The sequence below is a fragment of the Notolepis coatsorum genome (assembly GCF_963971535.1).
Source record: "Notolepis coatsorum genome assembly, chromosome: 2".
Classification (NCBI taxonomy): Eukaryota; Metazoa; Chordata; class Actinopteri; order Aulopiformes; family Paralepididae; genus Notolepis; species Notolepis coatsorum.
In genome coordinates this window covers 2,723,218-2,741,873 of record NC_140166.1, presented here as the reverse complement: position 1 = coordinate 2,741,873, position 18,656 = coordinate 2,723,218, and the positions used below count along the sequence as shown (strand labels likewise).

Genomic DNA, 18,656 nt, shown 5'->3' with positions numbered 1-18,656 from the left:
ACACTGCCATCTGCAGCCCCCTCACAACTAGTCTGTGGACATTATCTAGGCTTCCAAATATAAAACACCAGCTATTTACATTTGTACCTAAGCTGTGTAATAGCATCCTTGAGCAGTTGGTACTTTATAACCTTGGTAAGGAATGCCAGACACACATACAATGGACATAAATACAATGGACACACACACACACACACACACACACACACACACACACACACACACACACACACACACACACACACACACACACACACACACACACACACACACACACACACACACACACACACACACACACACACACACACACACACACACACACACACACACACACACACACACACACACACACACACACACACACACACTGACCCAGACTTGACCCATGGATGCTTGCTGGGGTCACCATCTTGATCTCGGCTCTGGAATAGAGGTCAAAGATCAGGCATTTAGAAAAAGGTTGACATGTTCTATTGAATTAATCATACTGTAGAAGCAGCATGCACACAAAACAGAGAGGAGAAGAGAGAAAACAGAGAGGAGAAGAGAGAAAGAAGAGAGGAGAAGAGAGGAGGGAGGAGAGGAGAAGCGAGAAAGAAGAGAGAAGGGAGAAGAGATGAGAGAAGAGGGGAGGAGAGAAGAGGAGAGAGGAGAAGAGAGGAGAAGAGGGGAGAGGAGATGAGAGAATAGAGGAGAGGAGAGAGGAGAGGAGAAGAGAGGAGATAAGAGAGGAGAAGAGAGAAGAGAAAGAAGAGAGGATAAGGGAGAAGGGAGGAGGAGAAGAGAGGAGAAGAGATGAGATGAGAAGAGACTGGGACTGGACAGGGTTGGCTGGGCTTCACTGAGACATGCTAAATGGTAGGCTGGCTGCAGGGCGAGCATTGTGAACTAGTTATCATGTGGCGACAGCAAACCAGCTACGAAACCACGGTCACCTCTGATAAACACACTGGATATTATCGACCTTTGCTTTGCAACAGCCTAGTGTCAGCAAACTAAATATCAATGAAAGATAGTGGTACAGTAGCACACACACGCATGACATCCTGAATAACCCACCATCAATATCATTGCTATTTTTCATCAACATTGTGTATTATGCAACGTCAGTCTGTTCCAGTGTCATTTATATGTATATTTCAATAATTTCTTATTTTTTTTACTGTAAAGGCTGAGGAGAAAATGTACATGCTTTTAGAGGATAACGACTATTTAAAAAATGCACCTGATTTACAGTAAACCCAAATCCATTTCTAAGTGGCCAAAAACATGAAGCTTTAGTTGAAACTAATGAAAAGCAAAAAAACAAAAACAATGACAAGACGTCAATGGAATCGGTAATCAGGCATTTTCTGGCATGTAGGTACTTGAACAACAGTGATCATCTATTCTAGATTGACTACTGAAAGACTTAACAAGACCATGCTCATACAGTACAGAACACAGCAGAAGCTACAAAGAGGTAACCTGATCGTCCTCTTGACGTCCATCTGAAAGGGAGAAGGAGCGCGTGGGACAGAGACAGAGAGAGAAAGAGAAACAAGAGACAGAGAAAGGTCGTCATCCACTAGTTTGACTCCTCATATGAAGTAACAAGGCCCCGCCCCAGAGATAACTCATTCGGCATGGTTAACCCTTTAACTACCACACTACAGAAGGTTAACCTTTAACCGGTTAACCGTCTGTAGTGTGGTAGTGAAAGGGTTAACCTTCTGTAGTGTTTCGGTGAAAGGGTTATCCTGCTGTATTGTCGCAGTGAAAGGGTTAGCCCTTTGGTAGTGTGGTAGTGAAAGGGTTCATGTTAAAAGCAGAGCCACTGTGGAGTCTTCAGATCGATGGTGGTCCGAGGTTATGAATGTTTCATTAACATGTATAATTCATCACCAAAATTACTTAATATTTCCCTTCCTCTTGCTCTTTAACGTCAAGCTCACTTTTTCGAGGAGGTAATTAATGTTTTCTAATTCAGCCTAATGGGCGCTGCAAGAGCTCTCAGAGGAGAGAAGGGGCTTTAGTGAATCGCAGGTGATACATTGCTGTAAATGGGACATAAATATATGGTACTGTTTGTTATCAGCTAGGACCAACTGGTAAATACCCCAGGGCCCTTTCTGGGATGGGGATCATTATTCAATACCACCTTACTAAATGATGAGTTATGGAGATTAACCTGCATTATGCTCCTGCCATCCGCTCTCCTAGATGGTTAAATTTAGGAGACTCTTTTTAAGATGAAAGAGAATAGGAGACGAGGAGGAGGCTTTGATCACCCAAACATAGTACGGAAAAAGACACTTTGATTTTCTTGCAAAGAAATTAATACTTTTCGGATTACAGAAACACAAGACAATGACAACATCCATTAATTTCAACACACAAAAACATGCGCAAAAATGAAGATGTACGTGTGTTTCAGACACGATACAAATGAACATTGACACAATAACTGAAAGACAAAAATGACAGAAAAATTAAGAAGTTGGGACCTAAGCTCATTCCAACTCAAAATATGAGCAAATCCAGTGAGCGGTGAGTACAGTACATGCAGTACAGTGTGGAGCCATTGAGATAACGGCTACCTGGTTCAAAGTCCTCTTGGGAGAAGCTGGACATGGATATGCTGGCCAGATTGCGCCTGATCTCGCGCTTCTCATGCAGGATCTGTTGGAAGCTCCTCAGGCACTTGAGCCTGCGCACGTCCCGCTGGCTCATCTCCGTGTGGCTCATCTCCTCGTGGCTCATCTCCGCGTGGCTCATCTCTGCTGGCTCTCCCTCCGCGTTGGAGTCAGTGTCTTGCTGCTGTAGCAGCGGTGGTGGTGCCCGGGCTCCTCCCTGCCCCTCCTGTAGCGCAGCGGGCTCCTCAGCCGAAGACGGGAGCGAGAGGGATTCCGCAGTGGTGCATTGCAAATGCTGGGCGGCTATGGGCAGATCCGCAGGGGCCTCAAAGGGGCGTTCCGCAAGGCCTTTGGGTGAGGACGGTGTGGCAGCATTGCTGGACGTTGGGTTGGGGCAGATAGAGAGCTCATCTGGGCAAAAGGGGTGTTCAACTACACAGGGAGGGGGTTGGTAACTATCTGCAGATACAGGCAGAAGGCTGTTGTTGGCTTCTTCGAGCAAGACCTCCACAGGGCAAGGAATTGGCTTGCACGGGACATCGTTTTGGTTCAATTCCTCTATGACATCTCTAGAATCAGCATCCACAGCATCCTGAAGAGGTTCTTGGTGAAATATAGGCCCAACACACGGGGGACCTGCAGGCAATTCAGGCGCAGGCAGCTCAGAAGGCACCGTTAAGTCAAACTCTGCTTCCTCACCTGGACTCTGGGCTCCAGTTACCTCAAGCTTACGCAGTGCTCCCCGCAAGGCAGAGCTGAAATCAAGCACAACTCGGCCTATGCGCTTCACGTTGAAACCCACATTTGGGACATCACTGCTGGCAGAGCGAGGGAGGCGGCTGTTTGGGCCTTGTGTACCAGCCTCAATGCCTTGGGTGAAAGGTGCATCTGGTTCCGTCAAAGTGGTGCATAAGGACGCCTCGGTCCATAAGGATGCCTCTGTCCATGTAACATCCGCAGACTCCTCATAGACAGAATAACTATCCTGATCATTAGTATCAGTAGAGCCACCATCGGTTGCTGACGGATAGGGATATTCTGCTTCTTCAGCATGCCCATCTACTGAATGGGAACCAGAACTCTGAGGATAGGAGCAATCAGCAACACACCCATACGCCATGCTGGGGCTCTCTAGGTGGGTGTCTGATGAAACCTGAGTCCCATACTGTGGCTGAGGCATCCGTCTCCGAGACTGCCACTCCTCCCTGCTAGAGGTACTGGCAGGGGAGTTGTAGTGTCGTCCTGAGTGATCCCAGCTTTCGCTTTTTTCACAGCAAGGAGCCCCCCCGCCGACATGCTCTTCCAGGCTATCCTGCCTGGAGTAAGCATCCTCCCCATGCCACACAGACTCTACGGTAGCACTGTGTAGCAGTCCAGCAGGGTCCCAACGTTCCTCCCTACCATCAAGTCTACGGTGCCTTCTGCCATGGCTGGAGGAAGGCCTCTCTAAATCAGACTCTGATTTAGAACTGTGACCTGACGACAGGGAGCTAGTACTGGGACAGTCTTGGCCATCCTGTCGCTCAAGGTAGCCACAGCTGAGCTTCCTCGCTACAGTGCCCACTGGGATGTCTGAACTATGGTCTGAGGTAACCTCTGGTTTCTCTTGCTCCTGAGGAGCTACTGATTCAGCACTTGGTGAGACATCAGACCCTTCTGCCCGAGGCAGGAGCAACTCACCATGGATGCTATGACGCTCGCTATAGACTGGCAAGCAAATTCTGGAATCAGGAGGCATCGTCCTCCCCAAACTGCCGTGGGCACTGGCAGGTCTTCTACGGGGCGAGGCTCCATCTCTGCCCCCAACTGCCCCAGACCAAGTTCCTGCATATACTCGTGCATTGGCTTTGTTACCAGAACGAATGCCCTCAATCTCCATTAAAACAGCATCTACGCAAGATGACACCTCCTCCACTGAACCTCGGACAGAGCTAAGGTAATCCCTAAGGTCTGAGATCTCTTCCTGGATCTTATTGATCCCTCTGAGCTCTTTCAGGATATGCTCAATGACGGCACTGGACTCCTCTTCTTCTTCGTCAAGGCCTTCTTCATCTTCTTCCAGCAGTGTGCCCGGTAGAGCTCTGTTGAAGTTGTAGTCCACACAGTCGGCTGTAGAATATGGTCTCTTTGGTCCAACACTGGGTTGGATAATACTGGGTATTCCTCCAACCGCCCCTGCAAACTTAGTACCGTTCATGTCTGGTCCAACCTGGCTATAGTGTAAGGCTGCTCGCTTCTGCTTGGGTGTAGTCTGGATCCCCTCTGGTGAAGACCGTGTCTGGCTCCCAGGGGACGTACCACTGTTGTGCTGCAGGGTGCAGGGGATTCTGACACACCCCTCTCTGTTCAGTTCCACCTCCCCAACACAGGGTGCCCCAAGACCCCCTGCATGTCCCTTACCATTGGGGACACTCGTAGAGTCTATCCTAGGGCCAACCTTTGCATAAATACCTCTAAGCTCCTTCGCCTCCTCTTCTGCCTCCCCCTCCTGATCCTCCTCAATCCCTGCGTGGTAGAGGTGAGGATCAGGGACATGGTGGTCGGCAGACCCCTGGAGAAGGCGGTGGATTTTACCCCGGATGACCAGTGCTACTCTGGGGTTCGGCGCTCTCTTTTTGGGTGGATGGGTCTTTGTCTTAGTGCCTCCCTTAGGGGTAACACCTGTTCCACGTTGTCCATTGAAGCGATTCCAGGAGAACATGTTCTGAACAGATAGGTGGGGGCCCTAGGTGAAGCGATTCCAGGATAACATGTTCTGAACAGAAGGGTGGGGGCCCTAGGTGAAGCGATTCCAGGAGAACATGTTCTGAACAGAAGGGTGGGGGCCCTAGGTGAAGCGATTCCAGGAGAACATGTTCTGAACAGAAGGGTGGGGGCCCTAGGTGAAGCGATTCCAGGAGAACATGTTCTGAACAGATGGGTGAGGCCCTAGGTGAAGCGATTCCAGGAGAACATGTTCTGAACAGATGGGTGAGGCCCTAGGTGAAGCGATTCCAGGAGAACATGTTCTGAACAGAAGGGTGGGGGCTCTAGGTGAAGCGATTCCAGGAGAACATGTTCTGAACAGAAGGGTGGGGGCCCTAGGTGAAGCGATTCCAGGAGAACATGTTCTGAACAGAAGGGTGGGGGCCCTAGGTGAAGCGATTCCAGGAGAACATGTTCTGAACAGAAGGGTGGGGGCCCTTGGCTCCCAGTTTTGTTGCCGGTGGTTACATTCAAAGTGGTGCCAGTATCATAGTCCGATAATAGAGACGGATTGTTGCTTATTCTGCATCACATATCAGGGATATTAGGGCTAAAAAGAGAAGACACAAATAAAACATCTTAATTGATACAATTCAGATTTAACATACAGAATAAAGAAAACACATCATGTAATCTAGGTAGTCACTTGTTGGCCAACCTGTAATGCTAGAACTTGTCATAATTTAAAACTAAAAAGTTGTTTATAAACAGATCCCTTACCTTAACCTTAAACTCAGTGGAGACCTCACATTCTACCCTAACCTAAAATGGAGATAACATTTAAAAAAAAAATGTATCATCGATTTTCAAAGATATCATTTTATTATTCTTAATCTTTTTTACACTTTGTAGCTTGGCCGTTTAGTGGCAACATGTAATGTATTTTAAGCTTGGCAACGTAACAACTTACTTGCCATTAACTTTGCTAAAGATTAGAATAAATAAAGAATGAGCATGAGTTATGTCTTTTTCCTGAACACATTTCCTCTCCTCACCAAGGCAGCACAAGCAACATCCATAAAAAGGGAAAGACTGGCAATAAAAACAGTCCATTGAGTTAACTACGCTTCATGAAACAGGGCAGAACAGGTGGCAGTCAGGATAGCATGATGTACAATGATCCACTCGCTCAGTATAGCAGACGCTTTGGTCCGTGGAGCATGCAGCTTCGTACTAATGTAAATGGTTAATAATAATTAATTGCATTTATATAGCGCTTTTCTAGACACTCAAAGCGCATTACAATGTAGGGTGGAAATTGCCTCCTTCACCACCAGTGGTAGCACCCAACCTTGGGCTACGCAGGCTCAATGGCTGCCATACATTGGCACCCGGCACACATCATGCTACACAATTCTATATATGTTGTACCACTGTAATGCACATCGTTGCGGGCAAGACCACCCGCATTTCATTGTATACTTGTATGCCGTGACAAATAAAACTCTTGACTTGACTTGACTTGACAATGGCTGGACGGCTCAGGAGACAGGGATTGATAGCCAATTAAGGGGGAGGGATGATTGGTGGCCTTGATGTCAGAGACCTGATTGGGAATTTGGCCAGGAACGTCGGGGAACCCCCTACTCTTTACGATAGGGCTTATGAAAATAAACGGTTTGTTTCCGGTTGCCGACCGACCCTGCCGATTTAGGTGCGACCCAATTTATAAAAAAAATTACAAGTACTCTAGAAGGACAGACTACCACCTGCTGGACAACAACACCACTTTCCGACAGCAGCCTTGACCGGGGCTCCAACCGGTGATCTTCCGATCATGAGTCTGGAGCTCTACTCTCTCTCATGTGGCCCCGCTGCCGGACAGGAAGAGGAGGAGCTCTACTCTCTCTCATGTGGCCACGCTGCCGGTTACTCACTGGAGCAGTTGCATTAAAATATCCCACTCTTGGGAATAAGTGCAAAGGCGCACATCCAATTCTAGGGGCAGCAGGCTAAATGTCTACTTAATCTCCAAGCCACTTGGTGGTATCACAACAATGGTCCTCATTCTCGAACGAACAGATTTTGGCACGATTGAATTGAACGGTTTCTTTTAGAAGATTTACGAACGCGGAAAGGCAGTAAGACTGGTGTGCGCCGCTTCATTTGGGAGAAATTATTGGTGATTGCGTTCACGTCGATTCTACAGACATCCTCGGAATTCAATAATTATAATAATAATAAATACAACAATATTTGTATCATTAACTCATTGACTGCCACGCTGTTTTTCCATCTTTACTCCCTGGCGCCGGTTGTTGACCATTTTCACGATGTTTACGGACCCATTGTATATATTCTATATTATAGCTATGGAGACAATAGGGAGTGGTTACATCATTTTCGTTTTTTCCTGTTCCACCCTCTGTGGAATGCAATGTATTTCCCCATTGACCATTTCTAAATCGGCTTATTTTAGATAAATAAAGCATCAACGTTGGCATGGTGTACCTTTCTGTGCGTATTTATCCACAATCTATAGCTCAACATGAAAATATTCGCAATTAATCGTAAAGGTAGCAAAATAACAACGTTTATGTTTTTGTTCGCTGGGAAACTACACTGCTATTTGGTGCTGCTGACTGACGTCACCACAGCGTAGCCTCCTGCCTACTAGTCACAGACCTAGGATCAGATTTCCCTTACATTCCATAAGCTTAACAATTCGTACAATGGGAAAATAACTGACCCTGAATCTGTGGCTAGTATCTGTTTCACCCAACACTAGTGCTCCATGATCATAGCCATTTATCTCTAAAGTGAACCACATATTTGTATTTATAATTTAAATCGTATAACGTTATTTCGCTGCATATTAAATCACTGTAAATACTAATGTAAATCATTACTTGTTGTACATATTGTGTATAGTTTATAACGTTAGTAGCTAGCTAGCTTGCTAGCCAGCATTCCCGAAACTCCTAACATGCCCCGATTTAAAATGGTTCTCTCCTCTTTGTATACCTTTGTCCTCACAAACAAAGTATTCTGCCAGGGAACTTATGGACTCGACAGTAGTAGTAGTAGTTATAAGGGGTTTGAGCTTGTAACGTTAGCTATCGTGGTATCAACAAGCAATCACGTGTAGCTAGCTAGCTAGCTTGCTAGCCGGCATGATGCATGCAGTGCTAGCCCCATAGCCCCTTTCATGACTGTGATGCACGCCAACAAGGTTTGGCCGAGTGAATACACTCGACCAAACCTTGTTGGCGTGCATCACAGTCACGAAAGGGGCTACTTGCCCCACAGGTCTGAGAAGAGGACCTGCACATTTTACTCGTTCCCGAAACTCCTCTACATGCCCCGATTTAAAATGGTTCACAACAGTAGACATAATGCTAACGTCTAGTACGTTTAGGGGGTAGCGTTAACGTTAGCTAGCTAGCTTGGTCAGCTGGCCGTGACGGGGATACGGCGACAGCCTAACAGGCCAATAGCATAGCGTACTGAACAACAGGCTGCCTACTGGTAAGTGTAGTTATTTTTTTACGACAAATTAAAAACCTTATAACTACCTTTATTTCAACCAAAAATGCTTAAACAATAATGTTAGTGGTAGAAGGGAACTCATTTTATGCAAAAATGGAAAGCTTGCCAATGTTCATGCGGCAGAATTGTTACAATAGCCGATAATCCATTTTCCCAATGATAAATCCCTATACGGGTGGAACAACCAGTGACGTCAGACTACACCTCCCTATAGTATGGCTCATTTGACAGGCACTATTTATAGTCCAATAGGGACAAAACAGTTAATTTCTACATACCTTCGTTTGTTTGCTGTACCACGCTAAACATCACCCCGTTTCACAAGAATCCAGGCTGGTTTTCTAGATTGTGAGATATAGTGTGTTTTGTGCGGCGTATGTGCAAATCTCGTGGCTTTTTTACGATTGTTTGTGGATGCGACGATACGATTGTGGATGAATACACACAGAAAGGTACACCATGCAAATGTTCATGCTTTATTTTTTTAAACGAGACGATTTAGAAATGGGCAATGGGGAAATACGTTGCAATTTTGCGAGGTGGACCGGCTGGAAACAGCAATGACGTAAGCACTACACCTCCCTATAGGTTTCCTCATCTGCCGGTTTGACTATAGTATTTTTATGATTTACCAGGAGTGCTGAGTCCAACATAGTCTGGTGGAAACACACCTTATCGTCCATAATAATCATCCATATAATCCATTTAGTCTTCTTCATAATATCCAATAGTTCGCTCTAGGCCAGGGGTGGCCAACCAGTCAGAGACTAAGAGCCACAAAAATTACTGTGGTACCACAAAGAGCCACACCATATATACCAGCATTTCTCAACCTTTTTTTCAGTCACGGCACCCTTCATGTGTTTATAGGTCCTACCCTCTGGCCTCTGAAGTTGCTAATGTCTTTTTTAGTTGGGCCTTACAGGGTTAAAAGTACTGTCTGTAAATGTTTATTTAAAAATGTGTAAGCACATGTACATAGTCAATGGGTCCTGTTGTTCAGCCTCACAATGCTATTGGATAGTAAATGTGTTTATAGGTCCCACCCTCTGGCCTCTGAAGTTGCTACTGTCTTTTTTATTTGGGCCTCACAGGGTTAACCTCTGTGCAAATGACATCACGCCATAAATCCATCTCTACAGAATGTATGAATTAATGTTGCATTTTCTTTTCAAATGTAGCCAAGAGTAAAGACCCTAACCATGTCAAAACAGCAGTCAAAGTGTCAGCATTATGTTTGTTTACCAATGATTTTAACTGTTATTAGTGAAATATAAGATTATAGAAATCTCAGGGCATTGAGTTAGGAAACCAGCGCATATTGACAGGAGGAATGAGTCCCCCTGAGTCCCCTCCTCTACTCCCTGTACACACACGACTGTGTGGCTCAGCGGAGTAGCAATACAATCATCAAATTTGCTGACGACACAGTGGTGGTGGGCCTGATCTCTGCCAACGACGAGAGGGCCTACCTGGAAGAGGTCAAGGTCCTGGCGGGATGGTGCCAGGAAAACAGCCTCTCCCTGAACGTCAGCAAAACAAAGGAGATGATTGTGGATTTCAGGAGGTCGGGGGTCAAGGACTACAGCCCCCTCAGCATCGACGGGGCACCGGTTGAGAGAGTCAACAGCTTTAAGTACCTCGGAGCCTACATATCCGAGGACTTGACATGGACCACACACATTGACAGTGTTGTGAAGAAGGCACGACAACGCCTCTACTTCCTCAGGCGCCTAAGGAAGTTCCAAGTCAGTCAGAAGATCCTTAAGAACTTCTACTCGTGTACAATAGAGAGCATCTTGACTGGCAACATCACCTCCTGGTTTGGGAATAGCACTGCACAAGACCGAAGCAGACTACAAAGAGTGACACGTTCAGCCGAACGCACAATTGGAGGGGGGCTCCCCACCCTCCAGAACATTTACAACAAGCGTTGCAGGGGCAAGGCTAAGAGAATCATTAAAGACTCCAGTCACCCGAACAACTGCCTCTTTGAACTGCTGCGGTCAGGCAAGCGATACCGGAGTCTCAAGGCGAGCACAGAAAGACTCAGAAGAAGCTTCTATCCCCAGGCCATCAGGCTGCTAAACGAACAATGAACACTACACAACAACAACCATCAAACGCACATAGCACACACATCCACACGCACACACTCACTTTAAACAAACACACTGTAGCACCCACTCCACACACTTTATAGCACACACTCACTTTAAACAAACACACTGTAGCACCCACTCCCCACACTTTATATTTATTGATGAAGGATTGCACTACAACTCGTACACCTTACTGTAAATTGTACCTAAATTGTACCTCATCCCATTTCTGCTTTGCACTATATAGTACTGTACATTAGTACACTGCATAGTATTGTATATTATATGGTAACTCAGTTACGTCTATTCTGCATCGAACATTGTACATATGTCTATACTGAACACTGTGACCTCATTTTCTACTTCTAAATTACATGCTATACTATGTTATTTGATACTATCTTGTCTAGCACAGTCTCTGGAGCGTAACAGTAAGAAGCATTTTGTATGAAAGTATTCTGTACTTCTGTATGACAACTATTAAAGAAACTTGAACTTGAAACTTGGAAGTAAAGCAGCCAAAAGTGGGTGTAGTCTTTTGAAGGAAGATACCCAGGGCTTTTGATGGGCTTTCAAATTTAGAAAAACTGCAATACCCAGCTCACGCCAGCCCCTGTCAATCATCTGACTTCTGGATTCACTTTTTTATTTCTCTTATTTTTCGGGATTATCTCCCACAAACCTGAACATTATTGCCATAAAACAGAATGCAGTTAGTTTCTCTACCTTTCTGTGAACGTCTAGCAAAAAACGGTGTTGCAATATGATGAAAAATGGTGTAGAAATTATTTAAAAAGTAACTGTACTTACAGTAGATTTTATTCACGGTTTGTGAATCACGCCTGGTGATACTAAATCCAGATAGAACTCTGCCAAGAGGAGATTTGGCCCAATCCATAGATGTGCGATGTGGCCATAATAAGGTCATTTATAGGCCTGATATTCTATATAATCATATTTCAAATTGCATGTGTCCGGATGGCAGAATTCAGTACTGTATCTACAAAACCTTCCGTTTAATCATCTTCCCTTTATTAATTTGCTTTGATTTTTCAGGTCTGGTAAATTTTAGCATACTGCTAAAATTAGGCGATCGCCATTGCAGTGAATAAATTAATAAATAAGAACTAAACCCAATCTTGCGGATATAGCTATAGTGGAATAGACTGTATTAATATTCCATATACCGTCTTGTTCTCTATTGCTATTATTTATTGTTGGTTTTATTTATTTATTACATTGCTTAGTGTGGACATTGTAAGAGCCAGTGGAGAAACATTCCACTGTTCATCTTACTGTTCACAAGTTGAACCCACACAAATGAAAACAGACAAGGATAAGTTTAACAAATTCCATATAAATATATAGCTTATTAGCAACGATGCAGCAGCATGATGCAGCCGGCTTGGTGAGGATGCATACAGAACGGCGCGCTCCTGGGCACCTGCGCGCACACACACACACACACACACACACACACACACACACACACACACACACACACACACACACACACACACACACACACACACACACACACACACACACACACACACACACACACACACACACACACACACACACACACACACACACACACACACACACACACACACACACACACACACACACACACACACACACACACACACACACACACACACACACACACACACACACACACACACACACACACACACACAGGTTTAGAAACCAATCGTGCAGGGGTCGGGTCACTTCATTTTGGGCTGGAACTAGACTTGAATAGTTAAGGTACAGTAGTTGTTGAAAATAGTAAATGGATGGACTGCATTTATATAGCTCTTTTATCCAAAGCGCTTTACAGCTTATGCCTCACATTCACCCATTCACTCACACATTCACACCGACAGCAGAGGCGACCATGCAAGGTGCCGACCTGCTCATGGGGAGCAGTGAGGGGTTAAGTGTCTTGCTCAACTCTTTCTCTGCCGCGTTGGGAACGGGATATGGCTATGTGCTGCCACGCATTAAACCAATGGGGCCGGTCCCCTTGTTTGCAGGGTTATAACTATATATATATTATAGCTATGGATGCAATACTATGGCCCATTTGACATCGAGTATCTATCGTTCAAGATGTGAAAAAAATAAAAATTCCATCCATACATTCCCGTTTTATACCGTGGTGAATATAAGTATGGTTTTAGAGCGGTTTAGGGTAATTCCTGGGAGGCTAGTAATAGCCTGCGACGTATATTATACGTAATCCATTGGCATTTCGTCCCTACACACGCTACAATAAAAAATTGGCTGTCCTCCCATTCTTCATTTTCTATGATCACATTAGCTTCCAACTCCCATTTTTCTTTAATATAGGCGGTGTCTCCTGGATCGTCTAGTTGTAACATGTTGTAAATATTGGATATCTGCTTTCTTTCCATCAAGTTTTTTTCTATTGTGTTAATAAAGTACCGCTCCACGTTTGTTGGCGGTCTCTTAATTGCTTCCCACTCACTGTGAGTCATTACATAGTGTCTTATTTGAAAGTATCTAAACATGTCTTTCGAAGGTAGATCAAAACATTGCTGTAGCTGTGCAAACGATTTCAAACAGTCTCCTTCCATTAATTCAGGGCTATTCAACTGGCGGCCCGCGGGCCGGATCTGGCCCGCGGGATGATTCTGACCGGCCCGCCAAAGATTACATGATAATAAAAAAAATAAAAAAAAATAAAAAAAATAAATTTCTTTTTAATTTTTTTTTTTTTACTTTCTTTTCATGTCAACGTTAACACGCACAATTGAGCCAAAAGTCACTCAATTAATGACAGATTTCATTGATAAATTGAGGGAAAACTTTGCAAGTCGATTTGATGAATTTGACATGTCCAGAGAATTGATGCATTTTGTGAGCAACCCATTTGCCAATGTAGCTGCTATTTCCACAAAAGGACAAGAGTTCCTTGCATCACTTCACATTGATGAAGGTCTCCTGCAACTTGAAATAATTGACATGCAAGCATCATCTGCTCTGAAGCAGGCACTTGAGAATGAATCCACCACAACATTTTGGATAAAGTGTATTCATGTCAAGACATTCCCCAAAATAAAAACGCTGGCTAACAATGTTTGGCTCAACATACACCTGTGAATCCAGTTTCTCTCACATGAATGCCATTAAAACAAGCAACCATGCCTCCTTGACAAATGAGCATTTGCATCACTGTTTGCGGGTAGCCCTCACTTCCTATGAACCCTCTTTCTCTGCCATTGCCCAGTCAAAGAAGTGCAATCGCTCTCATTAGATGTGTGTATGTAGGCTAGGCCTGTCTGCCCCCCACCCCCCTGATGTTTGAGAGTTAAGAGTGGACAATAAGTGCTAATAAGATGCTGTGATTTGCTGTTGTTGCACAGACATGAAGCACTTTTTCACAAGCTCAGCTGCACTATAAATGTGTTTTTTTGTTCAAGTGTTGATGTTAGAATGTTCAGATGCACATCATGCACTTGTTTGTTTTTTATTTTATTTTTATATTGAAATGTTGAAGAGGAGATGTTGCAGTTGTTGCACAGTCATAACTGAAGCACTTTTGGCAGGAGATGTTGCAGATGTGGCACATAAATGAAGCACTTTTTTTGAAAAGTATACTACTTTTGCAATGTAGTTAAATAAAAGTTGTGAAAATGTGGTTGCGTGTTGTGTCAAGTGTACATATATTCATAGCACGGGGAGGCGCCGTGGCAGTCCGGCCCCTGGCCCCTTGGGTTTCTGACAATGTGGCCCCCTGAACAATTTAGTTGAATAGCCCTGCATTAATTGATTGATAGTAACCAGGCCCAAATCCGCCCACTTTTTAAAACCCCCATCCTCCATAGCTGGCAGGAACTCTGTATTGTCTGCTATTGGCATGGCCCTAGATATTGATCGTGGACCTCCCCGCTTTTTCCTTACACTTTCCCACACCTTTAATGTATTTGTAATCCATTTGTTACCAATCTTAATTTGTTTCCAGTATGCTTTCCCCAGGAATATTATGGATCTGAGAGGAGTCTTTGGAATTGAGTTTTGCTCAATCTGTACCCATCCGGAATCTAGGTCCTTTTGTATCCAATGCACACGTATGCGTAATTGAGCTGCCCAGTAGTAGTTTCTTAGGTTTGGCAGACCAAGACCACCCTTGTTCTTTGGCAAACAGTGTTTTGAGCCTTACTCTAGGCATTTTCCTCTGCCAGATACATTTGGATAGGAGTTTATCTAACCTTTTAAAGGTAGTGGCAGGTATTGGTATAGGTAGAGACTGGAAGAGGAAAATAAGTCTAGGTAACACATTCATTCGAATTGATTCTATTCTTCCCACTAGGGAGAGAGGTAAAATGTCCCATCTGGCCATGTCTGATTTGATTTGTACAATCAACTTTTCGTACAGATGGGGCACTGGAAAACGAGGCCTCTCCCGCCGGTAGCAAGCTTGGTGACGCTATGTGCGGCGAGTTGACGGGTGGTGGCGCTGCACTGCCTGGTTCAACCAGTAGGGGGAGTCGAGTTACACGGTGGAGAGAGGGAACTATCGTTCTATGTGTGTGTGTGTGTGTGTGTGTGTGTGTGTGTGTGTGTGTGTGTGTGTGTGTGTGTGTGTGTGTGTGTGTGTGTGTGTGCATGCGACACTACAGACACTACAGACTACAGGCTGTCCTGTGGATCTTGTACTGAATTAACTGGTAAGTTAACTTAGGTTTACCGTTTAGTTTGTTTACTGCAGTTATGTCAGAACGACAATCAACTAATCAACTAACACTAGCAACTGCTCAAATAAAGCATATCCACATTTGCTGTCAAGTTAACGTTATGGTCCCTCGAAAATTGAATGCGACCGCAAGGCTGGCCGTAACATTAGCTAACGTTCATTTAGCAGGATGTAATGTGTAACGTTTAATCAACGTGAAATGGCCCTGAATACATCAAATAATGTATTTCCCAGCTGCTAAATATTGTAAGTGTATGACCAAAAATATATATCACTATGAATTGAAAATGGGGGACCCTGATGTAAACAAGACGAAAGTCTTTCTCTGGTCTTATCTTATCTTATAGTGTCTTTATACCTGTATCACTGTACATAATAATACTACAACTCTGTACACTACATACATCTGATTAGCATTATTACTCAGTAGTACTGATTTATAAAAATAAATATATTTTAAACAATAGGATGAATTAAAGTTGTTTTATTTGTCACATATAAGGTACATGTACATTACAGTGAAACACTTGGTTCTGTATGAGCTTCCTGAGATTGTGCTTCATACTGTACATTTGAAAAAATTTCTTTTTTGCAGGCATGATGACTGACCCCAACATGTCAACAACGGAGGATGGATCTGACTGGAACGCTAGCTATGTCTGGATTATACATTGCAAAGTTCATCCTTCCTGAAGGTAGAAGGGACCTCCATTTCCAATGCTGGAACTGTAGTTTGCTTGATATAACTGATTGCTGCTGGGAGTCAGAATGATTCCTAAATACCTGAATCCGTCTCTAGCCCACTATTCAGATATGTTGGCCATGTTCCCACTATCATCATGGCTTCTGATTTGGTCTCATTTATCTTATAACCCGACAGTTCGCCGTAATTTCTTAAATCCATCATTATGTTTGGAATTGATTCTAAGGGGTTTTTGATATAAAGTAAAATGTCATCAGCAAATAACGAGATCGTGTGTGTAATGCCTTTTTGGTCATCTATTCCCTGTATCTGAGGGTTTGATCTAATCATCTCCGCTAGTGGCTCTATGCCAATCGCAAATAGTAACCGAGACAAAACGTCTCCTTGGCGTGTCCCTCTCTGTATCTCAAAGAAGTGAGAGCAGTGACCATTCACCCTTACTCTAGATTTAGGATTTTTATATAAACATATAAACGTTTATATACAAATCTAGTGTGAAGTTCAATAGTGTGAAGTTCAATAGTGTGAAGTTCAATAGTGTGAAGTTCAATAGTGTTAATTTCAATAGTGTGAAGTTCAATAGTGTGAAGTTCAATAGTGTGAAGTTCAATAGTGTGAAGTTCACACTACGAGCCACAAAGCAACAGTGAACATAACGACGATGGCATCTGCCTTTTTCTTCCTTCTTCTTGGACATTTTCAGTACATCCTCCTCGTGGTCTAATTATTTATTTTTTTTAGCCACTTTTTCTCCCATTTTTCTATATTTTTCTCCCATCCCAATTTCGTATCATCCAATTCAACCCTCCCCTGTCACGGACGCTGTTTCTTGCCTCCCACAAGCCGGCTGCAATGTGGACTAAGTCATACATAGCACGAGTCCCCTCCGGTACTTGAGGTAACAGCAGTCGCATCTTTCCACCTGCGCAGCTCGATCTCTCAGTGGCGAGGAGTAACGCGTGGGAGGCTCACGCAGCCCCCGACACTTCCTGATTCTACTGCGCAGGCGCACCAACCGACCTGTAGGAGTCGCTGTCCACAATGCCCGATCCCCACCCATCAGTTTCCCACCCCCTAATACGGCCAATGTGTATTAGTACGGACGACCAGCTAAACTGAAAGCAAATGTGGAGCGCTGGGCTCGAACTGACGAGCCCAGCGTCTCCAGCATTTCGTGGCGAGCGCCTTGCCCACTACGCCACGTAGCCGCCCATCGTGGTCTCATTTATATGTTAAAGATGATCCCTTTCAACATTCCCCATACAAAGTTAAGATAAGATAAGCTATTCCGTTCCGGTTTGCGACGTTCTGGTGAACAGCCACATGAAAGAGCTCCCGGTCATTGAATATCAAAAAAAGGAAGTAAAACAATTCAAAGCGAAATAAATTCAAGGATATAATTGGCAATTCAAGGATATAAGAGAGGAGGAAGGAGGAACACGAGAAAAGGCGAGAGAAAAGCGACCCCAGAAGAAGTACAAATGAGGGTGCAGGAGATGATTCAGGAGATGATTCAGGCTGTCATGACGCAGTGGGAAGCTAGCATGAAGGCTACCATCCAAGCTAACATCCAAGCTGGAATGCAGATAGTCCAGGACATGCGGGCTAGCACACAGGCTAGGGAGTTAGCTAACCAAGCTATCCAAGCTGGCACGCAGAACATCCAGAGCGACATCGATGGACTCGGGGCTAACGTGGCGTTGGACCGCGGCGAGGCCTGGCCGGAGAAGGAGCTGCAAACTAACATGGAAGCTAACACGATGAATATGATGCAGCAAGTGATACAAGCTGGCGGGACGTTGGACTGCAGCGAGGCCTGGCTAGAGAAGGAGCTGCAAGCTAACATGGAAGTAAAAAACACAGTGAATACGACGCAGCAAGGGATACACGCTAACGTGGCGTTGGACCGCAGCGAGGCCTGGCTAGAGAAGGAGCTGCAAGCTAACATGGAAGTTAACACAATGAATACGACGCAGCAAGGGATACAAGCTAATGTAGTGTTGGACCGCAGCAAGGCCTGGCTGGAGAAGGAGCTGCAAGCTAACATGGAAGTTAACACGATGAATACGACGCAGCAAGTGATACAAGCTGGTTCGGGAGAGGTGAAACGGACGGCCCCCAGGGGAGGGACGGGGGGACGCTGGATACAACCGAACCAACCAGGACTCGGACACCGAGGTCGGCCGGACCATCCGCACACGAGATGCAGGCGCGGAGGCCGACCAAGATGCGAACATGGAGGCCACACACACCAACCGAGATCCGAGCACCGA

The 18,656-nt window shown here is 44.8% G+C and overlaps 1 protein-coding gene across 1 annotated transcript in view; it reads right to left on the bottom strand.

Moving 5' to 3' along the window:
- unc13ba (unc-13 homolog Ba (C. elegans)) overlaps positions 1-18,656 on the bottom strand; it is a 516,655-nt gene that overhangs the window by 181,753 nt on the left and 316,246 nt on the right. The window contains exon 11 of the mRNA XM_084308024.1: positions 376-425. Within this exon, the coding sequence (XP_084164150.1) occupies positions 376-425 (50 nt within the window). The remainder of the gene's footprint in view (positions 1-375; positions 426-18,656) is intronic.